At 37.7% G+C, this 20869-nt stretch overlaps 1 protein-coding gene across 1 annotated transcript in view; it reads left to right on the top strand.

Annotated features, from left to right (window-relative positions):
* Positions 1–20869, top strand: part of MAP3K19 (mitogen-activated protein kinase kinase kinase 19) — a 63042-nt gene that overhangs the window by 13344 nt on the left and 28829 nt on the right. Inside the window, exons 4-5 of the mRNA XM_041739976.1 lie at positions 4129–4317; positions 12149–12253. Coding sequence (XP_041595910.1) covers positions 4129–4317; positions 12149–12253 — 294 coding nt within the window. The remainder of the gene's footprint in view (positions 1–4128; positions 4318–12148; positions 12254–20869) is intronic.

Below are 20869 nucleotides of genomic sequence, written 5' to 3'. Positions count from 1 at the left end.
TTTATATATATATATGCATATATATATATAGTATGTTGAGCTTCAACTATGTATCTCCACTTAAATGTCACAGATCTCAAACACAGCATGCCCATATTTTCTTCATTGTTTTTCTCCCCAAATCTAATTCTCCTGAGGAACACCAGGATCAGTGCTTTCCATTTTATTAAATAGCATTGGCATCTATTTATCTTAAATCATTCATTCACTCATTCCTAAAACATTTATTCTTGTAATAAGATGTCTTACAATGTGGACTTACATTCTAATGAAGGTGAACCACAACAAATAAGGAAACAAAAAGCACTTAATTAAATTACAAATTGCTCTTAATGTTTTGAAGTAACCAGTAGTGAATCCTCTTTTGATAAGGTGATGAGGAAAATCCTCACTGTTATGGTTACATTTATGCTAAGACTGAAAGAATGATAAAGGATGACATTTGAAGAACATTTGGGGAAGAGAGAATAACAGAGAAAGGCTTTTGGTTAGGAAAAAAACTTGCATATTTGAGAACTTGCAGAGGAAGGGGAAAGAGTGGCACAAGATGAGGCTGGAAAGGGAGGTGGAGCCCAGATCCTACAGGACTACAAACACATGCAAAGGTATTTTTAAAAAGTGCTTTGTTGAGATATACTCCACATGTCATGCAATTCATCCATTTAGGATGTGGAATTCAGTGGGTTTTAGCATACTCACATGAATGTGCAATCATCACCACAGTCAATTTTAAACATTTTCATCATCTCAAAAAGAACTGCCCACTTATCTGCCCCCCAAAAGAAACACTAAATGCTATTTCCATCACTTTCAATCTTTCCTCCTTCTTATGTTAGCCCTAAGCAACCACTAATCTACTTTCTGTCTCTATAGATCTTCATATTCTGGACTTCCACATAAACAGAATCATACAGCATGTGGTCTTTCGTGATTGGCTTCTTTTACTTAGCAGACTGTTTCCCAGGTTCATGCTGTAGCATGTATCATCACTTCATTCCTTTTCATAGCTGACTAATATTCCGTCATGTGAGTATACCACATTTTATTTATTCATTTGTCCATAGATGGAAATTTGGGTTGTTTCCATTTTGGTTACTATGAATGAGGCTGTTGCAAACATTTGTATACAAGTGCTTATGTGGTCATATGTTTTCATTTCTCTTTCATTCCACTCCTTGAATTCCTAGGGGTGGAATTACTGGGTCATATGGGAACTCTATGTTTAATCATTTGAGGAATGACCAGAATGTTTTTTAAAGTGGCCATACCAGGATGCCTGGGTGTTTCAGAGGTTGAGCATCTGCCTTTGGCTCAGGCCCTGATCCTGGGACCTGGGATTGAGTCCTGCATCAGGCTCCTTTCAGGAAGCCTGCTTCTCCCTCTGCCTGTGTCTCAGCCTTTCTCTTTTTCTCTTATAAATAAATAAATTAAATATTTTTAAAAATAATAAATTGGCTGTACCATTCATGACAGTGTATAAGGGTTCCAACTTCTCACATCCTTGTCAACACTGTCATCTGACTTTTTGAATTTATCCATTGTAATGGGTTTTAGACAAAGGTATTTGGAAATTGGAGAGACCTAGCAGAAGGTTTTTGTACTGTTTTAGGCCAAAGATCATGGTGGTCTGGTCCTCAGTGGCAGTAGGGAAGCTAGATAAAAATGGACTGAAGTGAAAAACCTGGGAATTATCTTGATTTCTGGCTCATCATCAACACCCACATCTAATCAGTTCTACTTCCTAAATGTTCCTGATTGTGCCCTCAGTTGTTCCTCCATTTCCACTGCCACTTCCCTGGTTTGGTCACCATTTTCTCTCCATGAGGCCGCTGAGTAATCTCATTGGTCTCCCAACTTCTGTTCTTCCTTAGTGATTTTTTTTTTTTTGAAGTGCTGATCTAATCATGTCATCTCTCTGTTTAAAATCTTTGCTGGCTTCCCATTGCCCTGAAGATACAAATCTAATTCCTAGAAGAAGTTGGTAAACTCTTTCAGGATTTAGCTACTATTGATTTCTCCATCACATTTCCTTATCTTCCTTCCCCCATACTGAACTCCAACCATGTCTAATTCCTTCCAGAGCTTTGAATGTTATTTGTTCTTTTGTCCTCTGTATTATTTTTTTAAAGTTTTTATTTATTTATTCATAAGAGATACAGAGAAAGAGGCAGAGACACAGGCAGAGGGAGAAGCAGGCTCCATTCAGGGAGGCCGATGCGGGACTCAATCTCCAGATTCGGGATCACACTCTGAGCCGAAGACAGACACTCAACTGCTGAGCCATCCGGGCAGCCCTTGTCCTCTGTATTAGTCATCTTGGGCTTTCCATAGCAAACATACTACAGCTGAGTAGTTTGAACAATAGAAATTAATTTTTTCATAGTTCTGGAAACTGAGAAGTTCAGTATCAAGATTCTAGCCAATCTGTTTTTTGGTGAGAGCTTTTCTCCTGGCTTATAGATGGCCCCCTTCTCTTTGTGTCCTCATTTGGCAGAGAGAAGGAGAACAAGTCCTCCTATGTCTCTTATAATTACACTAATCTTATCAGATCAGGGCCTCATTTCTATAACCTCATGTAACCTTAATTACATCCTAGAGGCCCCTCCCCAGATATAGTCACATTGGAGATTAGGGCTTCAACATATGAATTTTGAGGAGAAATAATTCAGTCCATAGCATCTACAGTACTTTGTTTACACTATATCCTTTGCTTGAAACAATCTTTCCCCCAGTCTTTATCTGGTTAACTGAGTCTGATCTCTCAGTTCTCAGCTTAGACATGATTTTCTTCAAAATGTCTTCCTAGACCCCCCAAGACAGCTTAATTCATTTCTTTTAATTGGCACCCTCAGTCTCCTATATTTACCTTATCATTACATTTATCACATTGTGTCACAATTGCCTTTTTATCTGTCTCTGTTCCTCATTAGTTTGTAAGTGTCTTAAAGGCTGGTCCCTGCCTTGTTCATTGTTGGATTCTCAGCACCAAGGACAGTTCTTGACCCAGGCTAATCACTCCATCTTATTTGTTGAATAAATTATGCATTCAACATTTTGAATAGCATTTATTTTCTCCCTAGAAATACTTGTGGAAATACTTGCAACATTCAGGAATGTATGTCTAAATTTGGGAGGTTTATATTTTATTTTTTAAAAAGATTTCATTTATTTATTTGAGAAGGAGAGAGAGTGTGTGTGGGCACAACGGCAGGGGTAGGGAAAAGCAGACTCTCTATTGAGCAGAGAACTCAACATTGGGTTGGATCCCATGACACTTGGATCATGACCTGAGCCAAAGCCAGATGCTTAACTGATTGAACCACCCAGGAGCCCAGGTTTTGTTTTTTAAAAGACATTATCTATTTATTTGTGAGAAACACACAGAGAGAGAGGCAGAGACACAGGCAGAGGGAGAAGCAGGCTCCATGCAGGGAGCCCAACGTGGGACTTGATCCCAGGTCTCCTAGGCACTAAACCGCTGAGCCACCGGGGCTGCCCAGGTTTTGTATTTTAAATTAGGGATCATACTAATAGGACATGATGCTTTATGTGGATTTAACATAATATACTCACAGACTTCTAGTTTTAAGAAAAGAATAGTATCCCCAAGAGGTGCCTGGCCAGCTCTTTTTTTTTTAAAGATTTCATTTATGTATTTGAAAGAGAGAGACAAAGGCAGTGCAAGCATGGGGGATGGACAGGGTAAAAGGGAGAAGCAGACTCCCTGCTGAGCATGGAGCCCAAAGCAGCTCAATCCCAGGACCCTGAGATCATGACCTGAGCCAAAGTCAGACACTTAACCAACTGAGCCACCCAGGTGCTGCAAGCATGTGACTCTTGATCTCAGGGTTATAAACTCAAGCTCCATGTTGGGTATAGAGATTATTTTTAAAATAAAATCTTCAAAAAGAATAGCATCCCCAAATCAGTCACGTCATGGAGATTTTTGTTTTCCTAATTTAAAAAAGGCATAGCAGTCATTTGCATTCAAATCAACTCTTCATTTTTTATGCCCCTTTATTCTCCTTTCCTACATCATGAATCAAAGCCATGTCTAAGTTTTCTGAATAGCCTTGAAGATACTATTTGCACTCAAAAATGCTAAATAAGAATGTTGTGGTGTTGCAGGTTGTTGAATTTCTTCCGGAAAAGGGAGCAGATATCACTCTTTGTAATTACAGCAATCAAATTGCAGTTCATGTGGCTAATTGTGATGTGCAAAGACAACTATTGGCCATCAGAGAAATCCAAGCCCCCCAAATGCAACTTCTACAAAGCTCATGGCAAGGTGATCTTGAACAACTTCAACACTTGCTGGTCAGTTAAATCGATGTTTGCTTCTGACTTTGGATAGGTGGATGGGTAAATGGTAAGAAAGGCATAGACTACATATGGCTTCTTTTAAAGAAAAATAAATTCATTTCAAATGCAGTCCCAGAAAGTTTCAGGAAGAAAATAGGAGAAAGAAACAGGATCAAACAGGATACTGGGGTGGAAAACAGGATAATAAAAGAGCACAGCAGCAGTCTATTTCCACCTTCCTCCAGCTGGATGCTATAAGTCACGCAGCACCCACGGGAAATGAGATGCTCCCAGAATGCCCCCAGAGAACTGCTGTCAACTTGCTCAGAGGAGTTCCCTTGACATCATTGCCATTTGTACAATTGCTGTTTAGATCCCTTTGGACCAGCTGCACTTATTATCTTTATCCTGAAAAGGGAATCAGAGAGCCTATGCTTTGCATATTTAGTTGTAGCTAAAGGAGTAAAGAGGACATGTTTTTTAAATGCTTTCTTCTTAAGGTATCCATCTTCTTGTTTAGACCTTCGAGCCACAGAAAAGCTTTCCCAAAGTAACTTACAAAACCATATGCATAAATCAGGACTTTAATTATTGGTGACCGGCAACTGCCTACTCTTGGTATTTACCTTCAGAAATGCTATCAGATCACATGACCTTCCAACCGAAAGAAAATCAATTGCTGCTAGGAAACAGTTTCTTCCATTCCTTTATGGTAGAGACACAAACAAATAAAGAAAAAGTGAACAGAATTCTAGTCACCTAGAGTTCAAGGAAATCTACAACAAAATCCAAAGGACTCTTTAAATTCTTTTGTTGTACTAAACCATAGTCTAAAATTGCCATATGTCATAACTGAAACTTAGGACATTTTTGAAAGACAACGCATTTTATTTTAACGGTATTGTAACAGTTGTTATGATCCAATACGTTTTCATAACCAAATTTTTTCACCCTAAATATTAGCAGCCACTTTTTAAGAAACGGGTGCCTACAACTGAATCCAGAACTTAATATGCAGATGCTGCATTAATGTGCTAATGCAAGACTATTCTCAGCTCAAACCTTTCATGTTGGTTCTAACTAATAATAAACATTGATTTAAGAGGTAGTTTCTTTTAAGAGACTGAGAAAAATATTAACTAATTAATTCCCACAGCACCCCTCTGAGGTAATATCATTATCTCTAGCTTGTCCCTAGAGAAACTAAGGTAGAAACATTGACTATACTGACATGGCATGAAGCGAAATAGAGATGGAAATTAGTGAGTTTCTTAGTCTATAAAATAAACAATTTGGGTAATTTGGCCTTACAGTGGTTTTTCAGTACTGAATTATCCAAATTAAGTTTTACTTTCATTAGAACAACAAATCTCATCTATATACCCACCTCCATTTGACTATACACACACACACACACACACACACACACACACACACACACACATATATATATGACTATATATATACACACATATATGTGTGTGTGTGTGTGTGTATATATATATATATAGTTAAATGAGTTACCGTATTATTGTGGATCATTCATTCATTCCACAAATGTTTATTAAGCGTATGTCAAGCTCTGCTCAGTGCTTTTTATATTCTATCTCCAATTATCAGAACAACCCTGCAGAGGCACCTGGGTGGCTCAATCAGTTAAGCATCTACTTTCGACTCAAGTCATGATCCTGGGGTCCTGGGATCGAGCCCCGAATCCAGCTCCCAATCATCAGGATGCCTGCTTCTCCTTCTCCTTCTGCCTCTCCCCCAGCTTGTGCTCTCTCTCTCTTGCTCACTCTCTCTCTCTCAAATAAATAAATAAAATCTTTTAATAAAACAAAACAAAAAAACAACCCTACAGAAAAGACAATGTTATTCCTACTTACAGCTGAGGACTCTGAAGGTCAGTGAGTAGGACTGCCAGATTTTGCAAACAAAAATACAGGACACAAAAATACAGGACAGAAATTTGAATTTCAGGGATGCCTGGGTGGCTCAGCTGTTGAGCGCCTGCCTTCAGCCGAGGTCATGATCCTGGAATCCTAGGAATGAGTCCCACATTGGGCTACCTGCATGGAGCCTGCTTCTCTCTCTGCCTAATTCTCTGCCTCTCTCTCTCTGTGTCTCTTATGAATAAATAAATAATATCTTTTAAAAAGAGAAATTTGAATTTCAAATAAATACCCAATACATTTTTTAACATAATTATGCACCCAGTGAAAATCATTCATTGTTTAACTGGATGTCTCTTATTTTATCAGGGTGATTTTGTCAAGTGTCCTTGATCTAACCCTATTGGGGAGGTTAAATAATGAGTTTAAGGAAGTAAAATTCAAACCCAAGTCTGTCTCTCAGGCCTGTGTTCTTTCAATTCATCAGCTCCTTCTCAATATAGACACTGAGAAAGAATGTATTGAAGTTAAAATGAACATTTGGCTAAGCCAGAAGAATGTAAAGATTAGTATAAATAGCCACACAGTAAAAACATAACAGAACCAAAGCTTTGTGTTTTTAAAGGCATCTGAAGAGTTCCTGGATATAAATTTCCCAAACCAACATGGCTTGACTCCTCTGATGCTGGCTGTGAGGGATGTGGATCTGTTTGAGAGTCTCAATATGTTACTGTCTACAGACCTGTGGAGGTCCTGTCTGAGCTTCTCAGGCATCACGCATGAGTATGAGTGGTCAGTCAGCACTTGTAGGAGAGCATCTATGTCATTGTTATTTTCAGAAGTCACTTGTAAACCTAGACATATAGATTGCTTTAAAAAATTCCATATACTGGGGCATCTGGCCGGCTCAGTCAATAGAGCGTGTGATTCTTGATTTTGGGGTTGTAAATTCAAGCCTCGAGTTGGGTGTAGAGATTGTTTAAAAATAAAATCCTTAAAAAATTTATATTGAATTGATTACACATGCATGTTCATAAAAGGTGCTCAGCAGTTGCAAAGTGATGTACAGATGTTAGATGTTGCTATCTATTGGTCTTATAATGTTGACCGTTTATTTTATTTGTTTAAATATTCTTTGGAGGGATCCCTGGGTGGCGCAGCGGTTTGGCGCCTGCCTTTGGCCCAGGGCGCGATCCTGGAGACCCGGGATCGAATCCCACATCAGGCTCCCGGTGCATGGAGCCTGCTTCTCCCTCTGCCTATGTCTCTGCCTCTCTCTCTTTCTCTCTCTGTGACTATCATAAATAAATAAAAAATTAAAAAAAAAATTTAAATATTCTTTGGATAATTTTGAAGAATGTCAAATAATTCTTGAGCTGCAAATCCCTAACCCCAAGATGTTACTAATTATTTCAGAAAGCATTGCCAATTATCAAAAGCAATTTATACTATTGATTTATAGTTATCTAAAAATTACTATATCCCAAAATGCTTTTTTAGGAGGAGGGAAAGTAAATACTTAGCTTTTTTAAAAAATCAGAGGGTTAATAAAGTTTTCTATGTTAGAAATGCAGTTTCCTTTTTTTTTTTAAAGATTTTATTTATTTATTCATGAGAGACACAGACAGAGAGAGAGAGGCAGAGACACAGTCAGAGGGAGAAGCAGGCTCCATGCAGGGAGCCCAATGTGGGACTCCATCCTGGGTCTCCAGCATCACGCTCTGAGCCAAAGGCAGGCGCTAAACCGCTGAGCCACCCAGGGAAAATGCAGCTTCCTAATGCTGTTATGTAGATATCTTGTCATCAAATACAATTAGATGACCCACATTCTTTCTTAGTACTTCATACAAAGTTTGTTTTGGGAATAAAAGAGGAAAAGGGAGTTTCAAAATCAAAAGTATAGTTAAGAATATGAGCCATTGTAAAAGGATCAGTTAGTATAATTGGATAAAAATGGAAGTTTGAAGCTACCTTAGACTTTGGTGTTAAGATACAACTGAGGAGATTGTTTAACATGGAGATTACTGGACACCAATCCAGAGATGGTCTTCTCTAGGCCTGGAGTGGGGTCCAGAATACAGGAAATAAACAATGCCACATTGAGAAATACTAATCAATGCAAAAGAGCAAACTGAAGTCCTAATGAGTTAAGTGACTTGCTTACAGCCACATATCAAGGAAGTGGCTATCCCCTGATTCTTAGTCCTATTCTACTTTTTTTGAATCATGACCTTTGATGGAGAAAAAGCCATAAGAGATTACTGTTGCAGATGATAAGACGTTACCCTGTCCTGTAGCAATGAAGAGATTCAAATTCAAAGCTGTTACATTGGAGACCATGATCAATGTGTCCCTGGTCCCAGATTGTGACTAGTGAAGCAAGTGTAATTAATGTTTCTCTCACCATAATCTATCAATAGGGCTCTCATCATTTACCATCTGGATCTCTCTGAGCTGATGTCTAATCCTAGGATTCAGCACAACATAGGATACTTGTGCTGTTGAAGGAGCACTAAGATCAGTCAGTTGGGCTCAACAATCACAGAGCAAGGCAAAGTGAAATGAAAAGATCATGTAGAAGGATTTTATGACAAGATTGCACCACTCAACAGCGAGCCTATGAAACAAACCTATCAGCTTGATTTTATTTTTTTTTTATTTTTTATTTTTTAAAGATAGATATTTTTTTAAATTTTTATTTATTTATGATAGTCATACAGAGAGAGAGAGAGAGACAGAGACAGAGACACAGGCAGAGGGAGAAGCAGGCTCCATGCACCGGGAGCCCGATGTGGGATTCGATCCCGGGTCTCCAGGATCGCGCCCTGGGCCAAAGGCAGGCGCCAAACCGCTGCGCCACCCAGGGATCCCTCAGCTTGATTTTAAAGAGAGATTCTCCACCGTTGTACTATTTTGAATGGTAAAAAGCTAAGTGTTAGCAGTAGAAAAAAAGAACTATGAAGAAAGTGAGCAGTTAACTAAGTCATTGGAAAGAAAAAAAAACAACAACCACCAAGTCAGCTATCCGGAATAAGAGAAAAGTTTATTAGGATGTTTTGATCTTTACTTGATTTACTCGTCGTTGAAGAATTATGAGAATTTTTGTCTAGAGTTGGACATTCTCTGCAAATATTGGAATGTTTTTAGAATGGGAGTGGGAATAAAATAAACAGCATACTCCTTTTATTCAAAAATCTTGAAAAATGGTCACTATCTCATACATTTTGAAGTTATTATTAGCTCCAAACTACGTGATTATATTTATTTATTTGATGTCAATGTTTTTCCTCTCACATTGGTTTTTCCAATAGATTTAACTAAATAATCTTTCATGTTGATTCAATTCTTCCTAGACATCCTAAACTCTGTGATTTTAGTGGAAAATCAGCAATACATTATGTGTCACAAATACAAAGTTTTAGGAAACAACAGTTATTGGACATTCTAATGAATTCTATGCTAAAACCAGGTAAATGCTTCTATTCCACTTTCAAAATTCCCCTTATTGAAAAGCCCCTTATTAGAAATCTTTCTTTTTCTACATATATTTGGTGGATTCCTTTAAAGAAATCAAGTCAACAACTATTTATTGAGCAGTGACTATATATAAGGCCCATGACTAGGTATTTTGGGGGATGCAAAGAAATCTAAGACATAGTCCAAACTCCTGAAAGTGCTCAGTACGGTCAAGTACATATCACTTAAGTCAGGAAAGAAAGAGCTTCTTGTAAACTTGAAAGGGGAGAAGGGATGTACCATGATCCTTAAATGCTGGAAAAGGTTTGGGAGAAAGAAAGGGACACCTGAATGGTTCAGTTGGTTGGGCATCCAACTCTTAGTGTCAGCTCAGGTCCTGATCTCAAGGGCTGTGGGATCAGCTCCTCATTCAGCAGGGAGTCTGCATGAAAGATTCTCTCTCTCTTCCCCTACTTGCTTGCACTCTCACACTCTCTCAAAATAAATCAATAAATCCTTCAAAAAATATTTGGAAGGAAGAGAAAAAGAGATAAGGTTTGATATAGGTGGGGATAAAGAGTCTGAGCAAAGACATAGATAAAGCCACAGAGAAAAGTAAAATGAAAACAGTTCCACTGGGATGCCTGGGTAGCTCAGTGGTTGAGCATCTGCCTTTGCCTCAGGGTGTGATCCCAGGGTCCTGGGATCAAATCCTGTATCGGGTTCCCCACAGAGGAGCCTGCTTCTCCCTTTGCCTATGTTTCTGCCTCTCTCTCTCTCTTTCTCTCTGTCTCTCACGAATGAATAAAATCTTAAAAAAAAAAGAAAACAGTTACACTGAGCAACCTGTGATCTTATGAAAGCCACTTAACTTTTAATTGTCTGATTGGCTTCTGAAGCTTCTGGTCAGGGAACAAGGTTATCCCTAGGAAGGTTTCATAACAGAGGTGAGACCCAATCTGGTCCCTGAAAAACGATGAGATTAGATTTTGTGGAGCAGAGGCATCATGCTGTAAGTGAGCTTCACTTATCGAAGGGTCAAACAAGAGACTACAAAGTTTGTGTTGGGGAACTAAAATACATAAGATCAGATACCCAAAGAAACTGGTCCATTGAAGATTGATTGGATGTAGATTTTTTTTTCAATAAAATAGGGCCAGGGAATTTAAGAATTTTAAGCGAGGGAATGATGAAAGCCACCTTTTAGGAAAATTAAGTAATTGTTGTTGTGTAACATGGATTGAAAGGAAGACATTCACACCAGGGAGCTCTATTAAGAAATTATAGAAAGACCTCTAGGTGGTGACAAGGACCAAGAAAAGATTGCTCAGCTTGGTGTGGGACTGTGCCTGGCAGGTGCTGGATGTGGTGAGCGTTTGAGCTATTGCAAAAGAATTCACAGAATTTAGTGACATAAAGCTGATGGAGACAAAAGCTGAGAGAGTTCAATCAAATATGATTCCAAAGTTTCAGCCCTGGGAAGTGGGAAGATGGAAAGACAATCAACAAAGTAGAAGACCACTCTGGTTTGGTGAGGATATTGAGGGTAATGGGTTCTAAAGCATTGCTCTTGATGGAACCTTGGGACTTTCAAGTAGCGATTTTCTGTAGGGCAGGGCTGTGGGAAGAGATGGATCAGTATGGTAGTTTGGAAGTTCACTACAAAAAGGAGACTATGAGGATCTGGAAGTGGGTAAGATCCCTGGAGGATTGAGAGATGGTGGCAAAACTGCAAGGGCTGAGCCAAGGAGGTATGCTCACAGTTAGAGAGTGGTATGCATGTAGGGACCCAGGTCTGTGAGAGAGAGAAGAGGGAATTGGGAGAGAGTTGCAAGGAGTGGGAATATGCCAGCTTGGAAGAGGTTACAAAGCAGATGTGATAAGGAAGTGCGAAGTTTCCATGACAGGCTAGAGGCAGAAGATAGATCGCAAATAGTAAGGAAGGAAAATGTGGTGAAGAAATGGAGGATCCGTGCAATTTTGTGTCTGTTGCAAAATAAATGGAAGAGCCATTGGAAGAGGAGGAAGTTTTCATCGAAGAGCCTGCCATTATTTGAAGAAGTCATGACAGCAAGAGGAGGATGCATATGAGAGCACTGTCCCTCAGGAACTGACCGGGAGTTCACTGCTTGGTGTTCAGAACTTTGCCAATTTAATGTGGCCTCAGGGGTTAGACAGAAAACGTGCCTGGTCTCAGTAACTATAGAGCAAATGTAGTTTCCAGTTCCAGTTGACAACCTCATTGTTAGGGGTTTCACTTGGCAACTTTGCCTTTTTTTTTTTTTTTAACAAACAAAACCCCATCCATTCTGTGTACTCTTGTCCTCACATCCTTTCCTGTGAAAATTATTGCCTGAAGCTTCATTAGGATCCCAGATCACTATTTTAGGAAAATCTTTGACAAAATGGAACTGATTTTAGAACCAAGAGCTAGATCTTCCTATGAAATTGATGGAGATGAGTCTTATCAAAACACATTATTCTGTTTCTTTTGGCAGAAAGACATGCTTGACATTTGTCATGATACAAACTCTTCTCCAACTGATATGATGACAGTTACTACAAACCAAAATATAATCTTGCAAAGCATCAGCAGCAATGAGGTAAGATGTTCTCTACTGCTTCATTTGTGTTGCTTGAATATTTTATAACAATCATATATTACAATTATATTTTTAAATGTAATCACAAAGTAATTGAAAGCACAATTAATAAGACAGTGTTCCACAAGTTTAACCTCAAGGCAGTAATTAGCTAGTCAACTCGGAATCTTGTGCACAGTGCGTATGTGTACCTAATACCACAGAATATTGAATATTGAAGCCATACTAAATAATAAAATATAGCCTGTGTTTATGTGTGTTAATGTGGAAAAAGAGAGGATCGTTAATCTGATCATGCCAATTCCATCACAGGGTACCACAAAGAAAGTGCCTTCTTTTGACCCCACTCACCACCACTCCCTACCATGATGAATTACTCCACAAAAAGTCCCTCACGGTACAGGGACAGTACTAGCAGCAAACAGTGTAATCCATAGAAAACTGTGGACTGATGCACAATATATACTGCAAACTGGTAACAGTGATTGTCTATGGGGAGAGAATTGGAGACGAACTTTGCATTGTGTGCTCATTTACAACTTCTGAATTTTTATAAAAATTAACATAGTCCAAACAGTTAAAAATATCACTACCCTATATTTTGTTGGTAAGAAAGAATATGGCCATAAGTTGTTTATATTTAAAAGTTAATGAGGTATGGACTATTACAATATTTATAAACAATAATAAGGACTTTGGAGATTGTGGAATAAAGACTTTTCAGCCCCTTTCTCCTTCCAAAAATCACCCCCCAAAAACCAAAGAAAACAAAAACCAAAACTTTAATTTAAAACACTTTCTTATTTTGAAATAATTATAGATTCATAGGAATTTATAAAAATAGTACAAAGAAGTCCTGTGTAACCTTCACCGGCTTCCTCCAATGGGAACTATTATCTAACTATAGCAGATTGTCAAAACTGGGAAATTGACATTGACACATTACAATTAACTAAACTATAGACCTTGCTTGGATTTCACTAGAATTTGCATACATTCCTTTTTCTTTCTATTTCTGTTTGTGTGTGTCTGAGTGTATAGTTCTGTGACTTTTTTTAAGATTTTATTTATTCACTTCGGAGAGAGAGAATGTATGCACATGCATGGAGTGGGAGAAGAGCAGAGGAGGAATAAGAGGATGGAGGAAAGAATCCCCTGCAGACCCCACGCTGATCAGCTTGTACCATGACCTGAGACCACGTCCCTAGTCAAAACCAAGACTTGGTTGCCCAACTGACTGAGCACCCAGTCACCCCTGGTTCTGTGCCATTTCATCCCCTGAAACACTAGAATCAAAATATGAAACTGGAGGCTCCTTAGTGGCTCAGTCAGTTAAGCATCTGCCTTTGGTTCAGGTCATGATCCTGATGCCTCGGCCCTGGGATCAAGCCCTGCATTGGGCTCCCTGCTCAATGGAGAGTCTGCTTCTCCCTCTCCCTCTGCTCCTCCCCCCAGCCCATGCTTGCTCTCTCTCTCTCTCAAATAAAGAAGTAAATAAATCTTAGGAAACAAAAACAAAAACAACTTACTACCCTTTTATATAGCCACATCTTCCCCTCTTCCCGAATCCCTAGCAACTACTGATCTATTTTCCATCTCCATAATTTTGTCATTTTAAAAATGTCATATAAATGGAATTATCATACCTATAATTTTTTTACATCTGTTTACATTTTTGACATCTTTTGAGACTGGCTTTTTCTACTCACCATAATGCCCTTGAAATAGATCCAAGTTTTGAAATAGAACCAAGTTTTATCAAGTTTCTTTACATCGCTAAGTAGTGTTCTATGGCATGGATGTTCACAGTTTACTTAACCATTCACCTGTTTAGAGACATTTAGGTTGTTTCCAGCTTGGGGCTATTACATGTAAAGCTACTATGAGCGATTGTTGTTTTTGGTTTTGTTTTTTTAAAAGATTTTATTTATTTATTCATGAGAGACACAGAGAGAGGCAGAGACACAGGCAGAGGGAGAAGCAGGCTCCATGCAGGGAGCCTGATGTGGGACTTGATCCCGGGACTCCGGGATCACACCCTGAGCCAAGGCAAAGGCTCAACCGCTGAGCCAACCAGGCGTCCCTATGAGCAATTGTGTATAGATTTCTGTATAAACATATATTTTCAGGGGATCCCCCGGTGGCTCAGCGGTTTGGCGCCTGCCTTTGACCCAGGGTGTGATCCTGGAATCCTGGGATCGAGTCCCGCGTCGGGCTCCCTGTGGGGAGCCCGTTTATCCCTCTGCCTCTCTTTCTGTTTCTCTTGAACAAATAAAAATCTTAAAACAACAACAACATACATTTTCATTTCTCGAGGATAGATGTCCAGGAATCCATTTACTGGATCATATGATAAATGTATGTTTAACTTTTTAAAAACCTGTCAATTTCCCAGAGTGGCTCCATCATTTTATGTTCCCACCATCAATGAATGAGAGATCCAATTTCTCTGTACCCTGCCCAGCATTTGGCACTATCAGTATTTTTTATTTTAACCATTTTAATAGATTTATGGTGGTATTTCATTGTGGTTTTAATTTACATTTCCCTAATGACTGATTTTGAACATTTTTTCCGTGGGTTTATTGTTCCCCATTGGCATAAATTATTTGAACTTTTATCCATTTTCTGATTGGATTGTTCATTTTCTTACTGTCGGGTTTAGAGAATTCCTTATATATTCTGGATATGTGGTTTGGAAACATTTTCTACTAGTTATTAAGAGAAACTATATTATTATTTTCACCTTTGTAACATGGCTTTCATTGAACAGAATTTTTTCATTTTGATGAAAACCAGTTTATCATTTTTTTATGGGTCTTAATTCTCATGTTATATGTAAGAATTCTTTTCCTTGATCTGGGTCCTGGTTCAGTTGTGTTCAGTTTATAAGATATTATGTGTTCAGTTTAGAAAAATTGTGTTCAGTTTTAAAAATTATGAATCTATGCACTTTTCTGAATGTATGCGACATTTAAATTGAACATAATGGAATGGGGAGGGGTATGCTTTCAAATATCTGAGAAAAGAAATGTTTTCAGCCTAGGATTCTATATCCAGACAAGCTATAAATCAAGCATTAGAGTTGAATAAAGACATTTTTCTGACATATTAACTCTCAAGAATTTTACTTCTCAACAACATTTTAAGGACACTACTATGTGCCCCATTATATTAAGGAAATAGGGGGGCATCTGGCTGGCTTAGTCGGTAGAGCCTGTGACTCTTGAAACTGAGGTTGTATGCTTGAGCCCTATGTTAGGTGTAGAGATTACTTAAAAAAAATCTTTTAAAAAATTAAAGGAATAAAAAAGGAAAATTGGACCCATGATTCAGGGGATCTGGAAGCCAATGTGAGAGAGAATCATTGGTATAATGAAGAAGGCAAGTTCCAGGGCATCAGCCATGTATCAAGTCTAGAAAACAAAGAGCAGAGATAATTTGGGGTTGAGGGAGAGAGAAGAGCAGGATAATGGAGATTTCCAGGAAGGAAATGAACTAATATATTAACTGATATATTTAGCCAAGTGGAGAAACCATTGGAGATTGGGAAGATTTAGGCATTAAAATTATATAAGTAAACAGGGCAGCCCAGGTGGCTCAGCGGTTTAGCGCCACCTTCAGCCCAGTGCGTGATCCTGGAGACCTAGAATCAAGTCCCACGTCAGGCTCCCTGCATGGAGCCTGCTTCTCCCTCTGCCTGTGTCTCTGCCTCTCTCTCTATCTCTCTCTCTGTCTCTCATGAATAAATAAATAAAATCTTAATATATATATATACACACATATATAAGAAAACAAGCAAAACAAAACAGAAATACACACATATATTAGAAAACAAGCAAAACAAAACAGAAATAAAAATACCCTTATCCAATGTAGGGTATAAGAATATGAAGTTGTCCACTATTATAAAAAAAACAGATAATATTTCATTTTGATGACTCAGGAGCTAGCAGGACAATTGTATTATCTAGAGACATGGAAGAAAATACCAAGAGAACTGTTAAAGGACTGGAGGTGGTTACCTCAGGGGGAAAGGGTGGAGAAGGAAACTGATGACCTTTTTGTTATAAGTTTTTTTTTTTTATCATTATTTGACTCTAAAAATATGCAAGTTTGATAAAAAGTTGAAATTAAAAATTAAATTGTAGAAATAGTTCGAGGTGCCTGGCTGGCCTAGTTGGTAAAGCATGTGACTCCTGATCTTGGGGTCATGAGTTTGAGCCCCACATTGGATGTAGAGATTACTTAAAAATAAATCTTAAAATATATATATATATTATATATATAATATATATATATATATATAAATAGTTAATCAGAAAGGATGAATACTTACCATTTACATAGATGTGGTTGGAACTGAAGGGTATCATGCTAAGTGAAATAAGTCAATCAGAGAAAGATAATTATCATGTGGTTTCACTCATATGCAGAATATAAGAAATAGCGCAGGGATCCCTGGGTGGCGCAGCGGTTTGGCGCCTGCCTTTGGCCCAGGGCGCGATCCAGGAGACCCGGGATCGAATCCCACGTCGGGCTCCCGGTGCATGGAGCCTGCTTCTCCCTCTGCCTATGTCTCTGCCTCTCTCTCTCTCTCTGTGTGACTATCATTAAAAAAAAAAAAAAAATAGTGCAGAGGACCATAAGGGAAGGGAGTGAGAACTGAATGGGAAAAAATCAGAGAGGGAGACAAACCATAAAAAGACTCTTAACTCTGGGAAGCAAACTGAGGGTCGCTGAAGGGGAGGTGGGTGAGAAGATGGGGTAACTGGGTGATGGACATTAAGGAGGGGACGTGATATGATGAGCACAGAGTATGATACGCAATTGATGAACTACTGAAAACTACATCTGAAACTAATGATATCGTTATGTGTTGGCTAATTGAATTTAAATTTTAAAAAAAAGGAAGGCATATGCTGTAATGAGCACTGGGTATTATATAAGACTGGTGAATCACTGACCTCTGCCTCTGAAACCAATAATACATTTTATGTTAATTGAATTTAAATTTTTAAAAAATGAATGATTAAATCAGGCCTTCTTTAGGGCATAGGATGGGAGAGGTAGAATGACAACATTTATTTTTAATACTATTATTTCTATTTTTTAATATCAAAAAATAGCATAGAGGCATCTGGCTGACTCAGTTGGTAGAGATGCGACTCTTGATCTCAGGGTTGTGAGTTCAAGCCCCATGTTGGGTGTTCTTAAAATCGTAAAACATTTAAAAAATTAAAAACAGCCTATTTAGCACTACTTGAATATTTTTCTTTGTGCATTTGTAACTTTTTAAAACAGATTAAAAACCAAAATTCAAACCGAAGTTACTTTAGTATACTGACTCTCCACAGAGGGTGATCTTGCCCTCCAGGGGGCACTTGGCACTGTTCTGAGAGGTTTTTGGTGTCACAACTGGGGTGGAGGTGCTACTGGCATCTAGTGGGTAGAGGTTGGGGATGCTGCTAAAACATCCTAAAGTGCACAGGACAGCACCCACAATGATGAATTATCTAGCACCCAAATTTTAGTAGTGGTGAGGCTGAGCGACCCTACCAAGCTGCCAGCTTTGTCACAACATAGAAGGCTGTCGTATTTTGGGTTACTAATATTGCAGAGTAATTGAAATAAAATACCAGACCAATCTTTAAAGTGATTATCATGCATTAAAAATTGATAAACAAAAACACATTTACTTCTCATTTTTATGGTATATTTAGGTAATTTTCTTTTGTAAAGGACTAAATATCCCTTTATCATAGTACATCTTTTTCCACACAATTTAAAAATGAAGGTTTATTGAACCTTCATTCTGTATTTTTCTTATTATAACTTTGAACTCATTTCTGAGGAAGAAATAGACTCTGACTATTGAACTTACCTTTTCTCTCTAGTGCTTTCTCTAGGATTAAAATTGTAAAACCCAAGGTCATCCTTTACTTTTCTTTGAACAAAAGCTTGCTTTTCTTTTTGGGGGTCTGCAATAGGTTTTTCTAGTTTAGGAATATAGGCAGCTGCCTTGCTTGTAGGATCGCCCCCTTAGAGACTTCACAGCCTCTCTCAATCTTCTTTCATAAAGGAGAATCTTCCTTTCAAATTTAATTACGTATGATTTTTCTGCCTCTTTTCTCTTCTGTATGTTTGGGATTCTGTTGTTTGCAGATTAGAATGCTATATTCTTTTCTCCAGTCAATTGTTATCTCCTGCATCATTGTCGGTGGTTTATGAAATCCATTTGTGTTGGGCATGTGCTATTCTAATATCTTCTCTCCTTCACTCATGACTGAATGTCATTATTTCAGTTGTCCTCCTTGTAGCACCCAAGTCCATCTTAAATTATTTCATATTTAGCATTCTAAAAGAAATTAGAAAATCCAGAGCTGTCCCTGTTTTAGAGTATTCATTTCCATGATAGCCTTCAAAGTATATGTTATTCCCTACATCCCTTTTGTGTATGTGTGATGTTTAGGGTTTTTCAGCTTATTCTATGGCAGAAATTTTTGTCAGGTACTTATAGGTATCACCTATCTTTTATTTGTCCCCAGACTTACAAATTAGGTTTGAGTATTCTTTCTCTTAATTTTGCTTATTGTTATTGATTCTTTTCTTTCTGGTTCTTTTCAAGATTCTTTGTTTCAAACTTTTCATGATAGCAAGAAAGCAGAGAGGTTAAGAACTTCAGAGTCCGGGTGTGATTTCTGGCTCTACCATTGGCTGGTTATGTGACCTTGATTAACCCCTCTGGGCCTGTATGTAAAAAGAAACAAAAGTTCTTACCCTTAGTGTTGGTGTGAGGATTAAATTACTTAATAAGTGTAAGTTGCATAGAGGAGTGTCTGACACTATATATGTAAATGATAGTCATCATCATGGATTTTTGTAGGTAGGTGTGCACATACATACTCTGCATTTTTCAGCTTTTCCAAAAGGACCAACTAATAAATGAATGGAGCAGTTAAGACTGATCACAGCTCATTAATCAAGATAGAACCTGATGGGAGAACCAGTTGTATATTTTAAGACTTTCCATATGAAGGCTGCTATTTCCCAAAGTTTAGCATAAAAATTTCATTGAATCACTATAATTACATGAAATGGTAGAAATATATTTTGAGGTCTCATAGAGTATTCCGGACTGAGGATCTGAACAGAAACTCAAAAACTATTTATATATATAACATATATACTTTTATATATATAAAATATATACCTTTATATTTTTATATAGATAAAATAAGTACCGTATATATTTTTATATAGATAAAATAGTTTAATATATATAAAAAGGAAAAATTCAACAGTCAATAAACACGTGAAACTATCTCCAAACTTTTCTACTAATCAAAGTATATGCATTCAAGAACAATAAGATGACCGATTCCATATATTATTAAGAATTGATGATAATTAAAAAGGGAGAAGATGTAGCAAAACATCATCATGCACCGCTCATAAAGTATGAGCAGTAAATGTAAACTGTACTTCTAAAGTACTGTGTGCAAAACAACTTAAAAACATTCATACTCTTTGAATCAATAATTCCATATCTAGAAATTTACTCTAAGGACAAAATACAAAATTGGAGTATTAGTTACAAGGATGTTCACAGCATTATGTGTGATGATGAAGAATTAAAAATTGCCTAATAAGCATTCTGGGCTTATATTGTAAGACTCATGGGGTTTACTAAACATTGTTATGACCCTCTGATAGATACTTGTTGAGGGAAAGAATTTACAATTGCATTATAATAATGTTTACTTAGTAAATCGCTATGTAATTTGTATTTGTCTTCCATGAGAAAGCTGGATAGAGTGTTATGCAACTATATTTTTAAATATTTAGGAAATAAACTAAGGAAATATTATTTCTATGCTAGCAGTGTTTGCTTTTTATTTGTAGGGTGATAGTTTATTTCTACTGCATTCTCAAAGATCTGTTTTTATTTTTCTATATATTCTAAAAAGAGTACCCTGCTCCCCTTTAAAATTGGATGGGAAAAGAAAGAAAATTGCCACATAGTGGTAGAATTTTTGAAATGCAGAAGAGAAGAGCAAACTGTGAAATTCACAACCGTCTAGTATCAGGGTGAACCAGTCCAGGTCTCTTCCTTGTCACTGACAACCAGGATGGTCTTAGATTGGGTACCCAACCTTTGCCAAGAGATAGAAAATGCTTTAAAAAGCAGGTACCGCTGCTTAATATGTATGACTATGAGGTTATTATGATTGAATACCTAAAATATTTTAATGGCAGTGTAAATAGAGGATTTTATTTTTATTATTTTCTGTGATAATTAAAATGAACAAAGTGGAAAGGATCCCCAAGCTTGATTGAAAATGAACAAATGACATATCAGAGGCTTGTGACAGACTGCCTACTTGTGTGACAGGCATCTGAGCTTAGGGCAAAGACTTTTTTTTTTTTTTTTTACCAACAATTCCCTTAAATAGGTGGTTCACCTGGATAATAGAAGCCAGAGAGCTCGTTGTAACTTTTGGGGTTTGAGGGGTTATTTTAACTACTACTTGCATCTATTAGTGTGCTAGACATTAAATAGGGCCAAATCACTAACAGCAACGACTTCTAAGGAAGGAACCTATCGACAATGAA

Source organism: Vulpes lagopus, chromosome 24, assembly GCF_018345385.1.
Source record: "Vulpes lagopus strain Blue_001 chromosome 24, ASM1834538v1, whole genome shotgun sequence".
NCBI classification, from domain to species: Eukaryota; Metazoa; Chordata; class Mammalia; order Carnivora; family Canidae; genus Vulpes; species Vulpes lagopus.
Note: the sequence above shows the minus strand (reverse complement) of the source record. Positions and strands in the feature narration are given on the sequence as shown.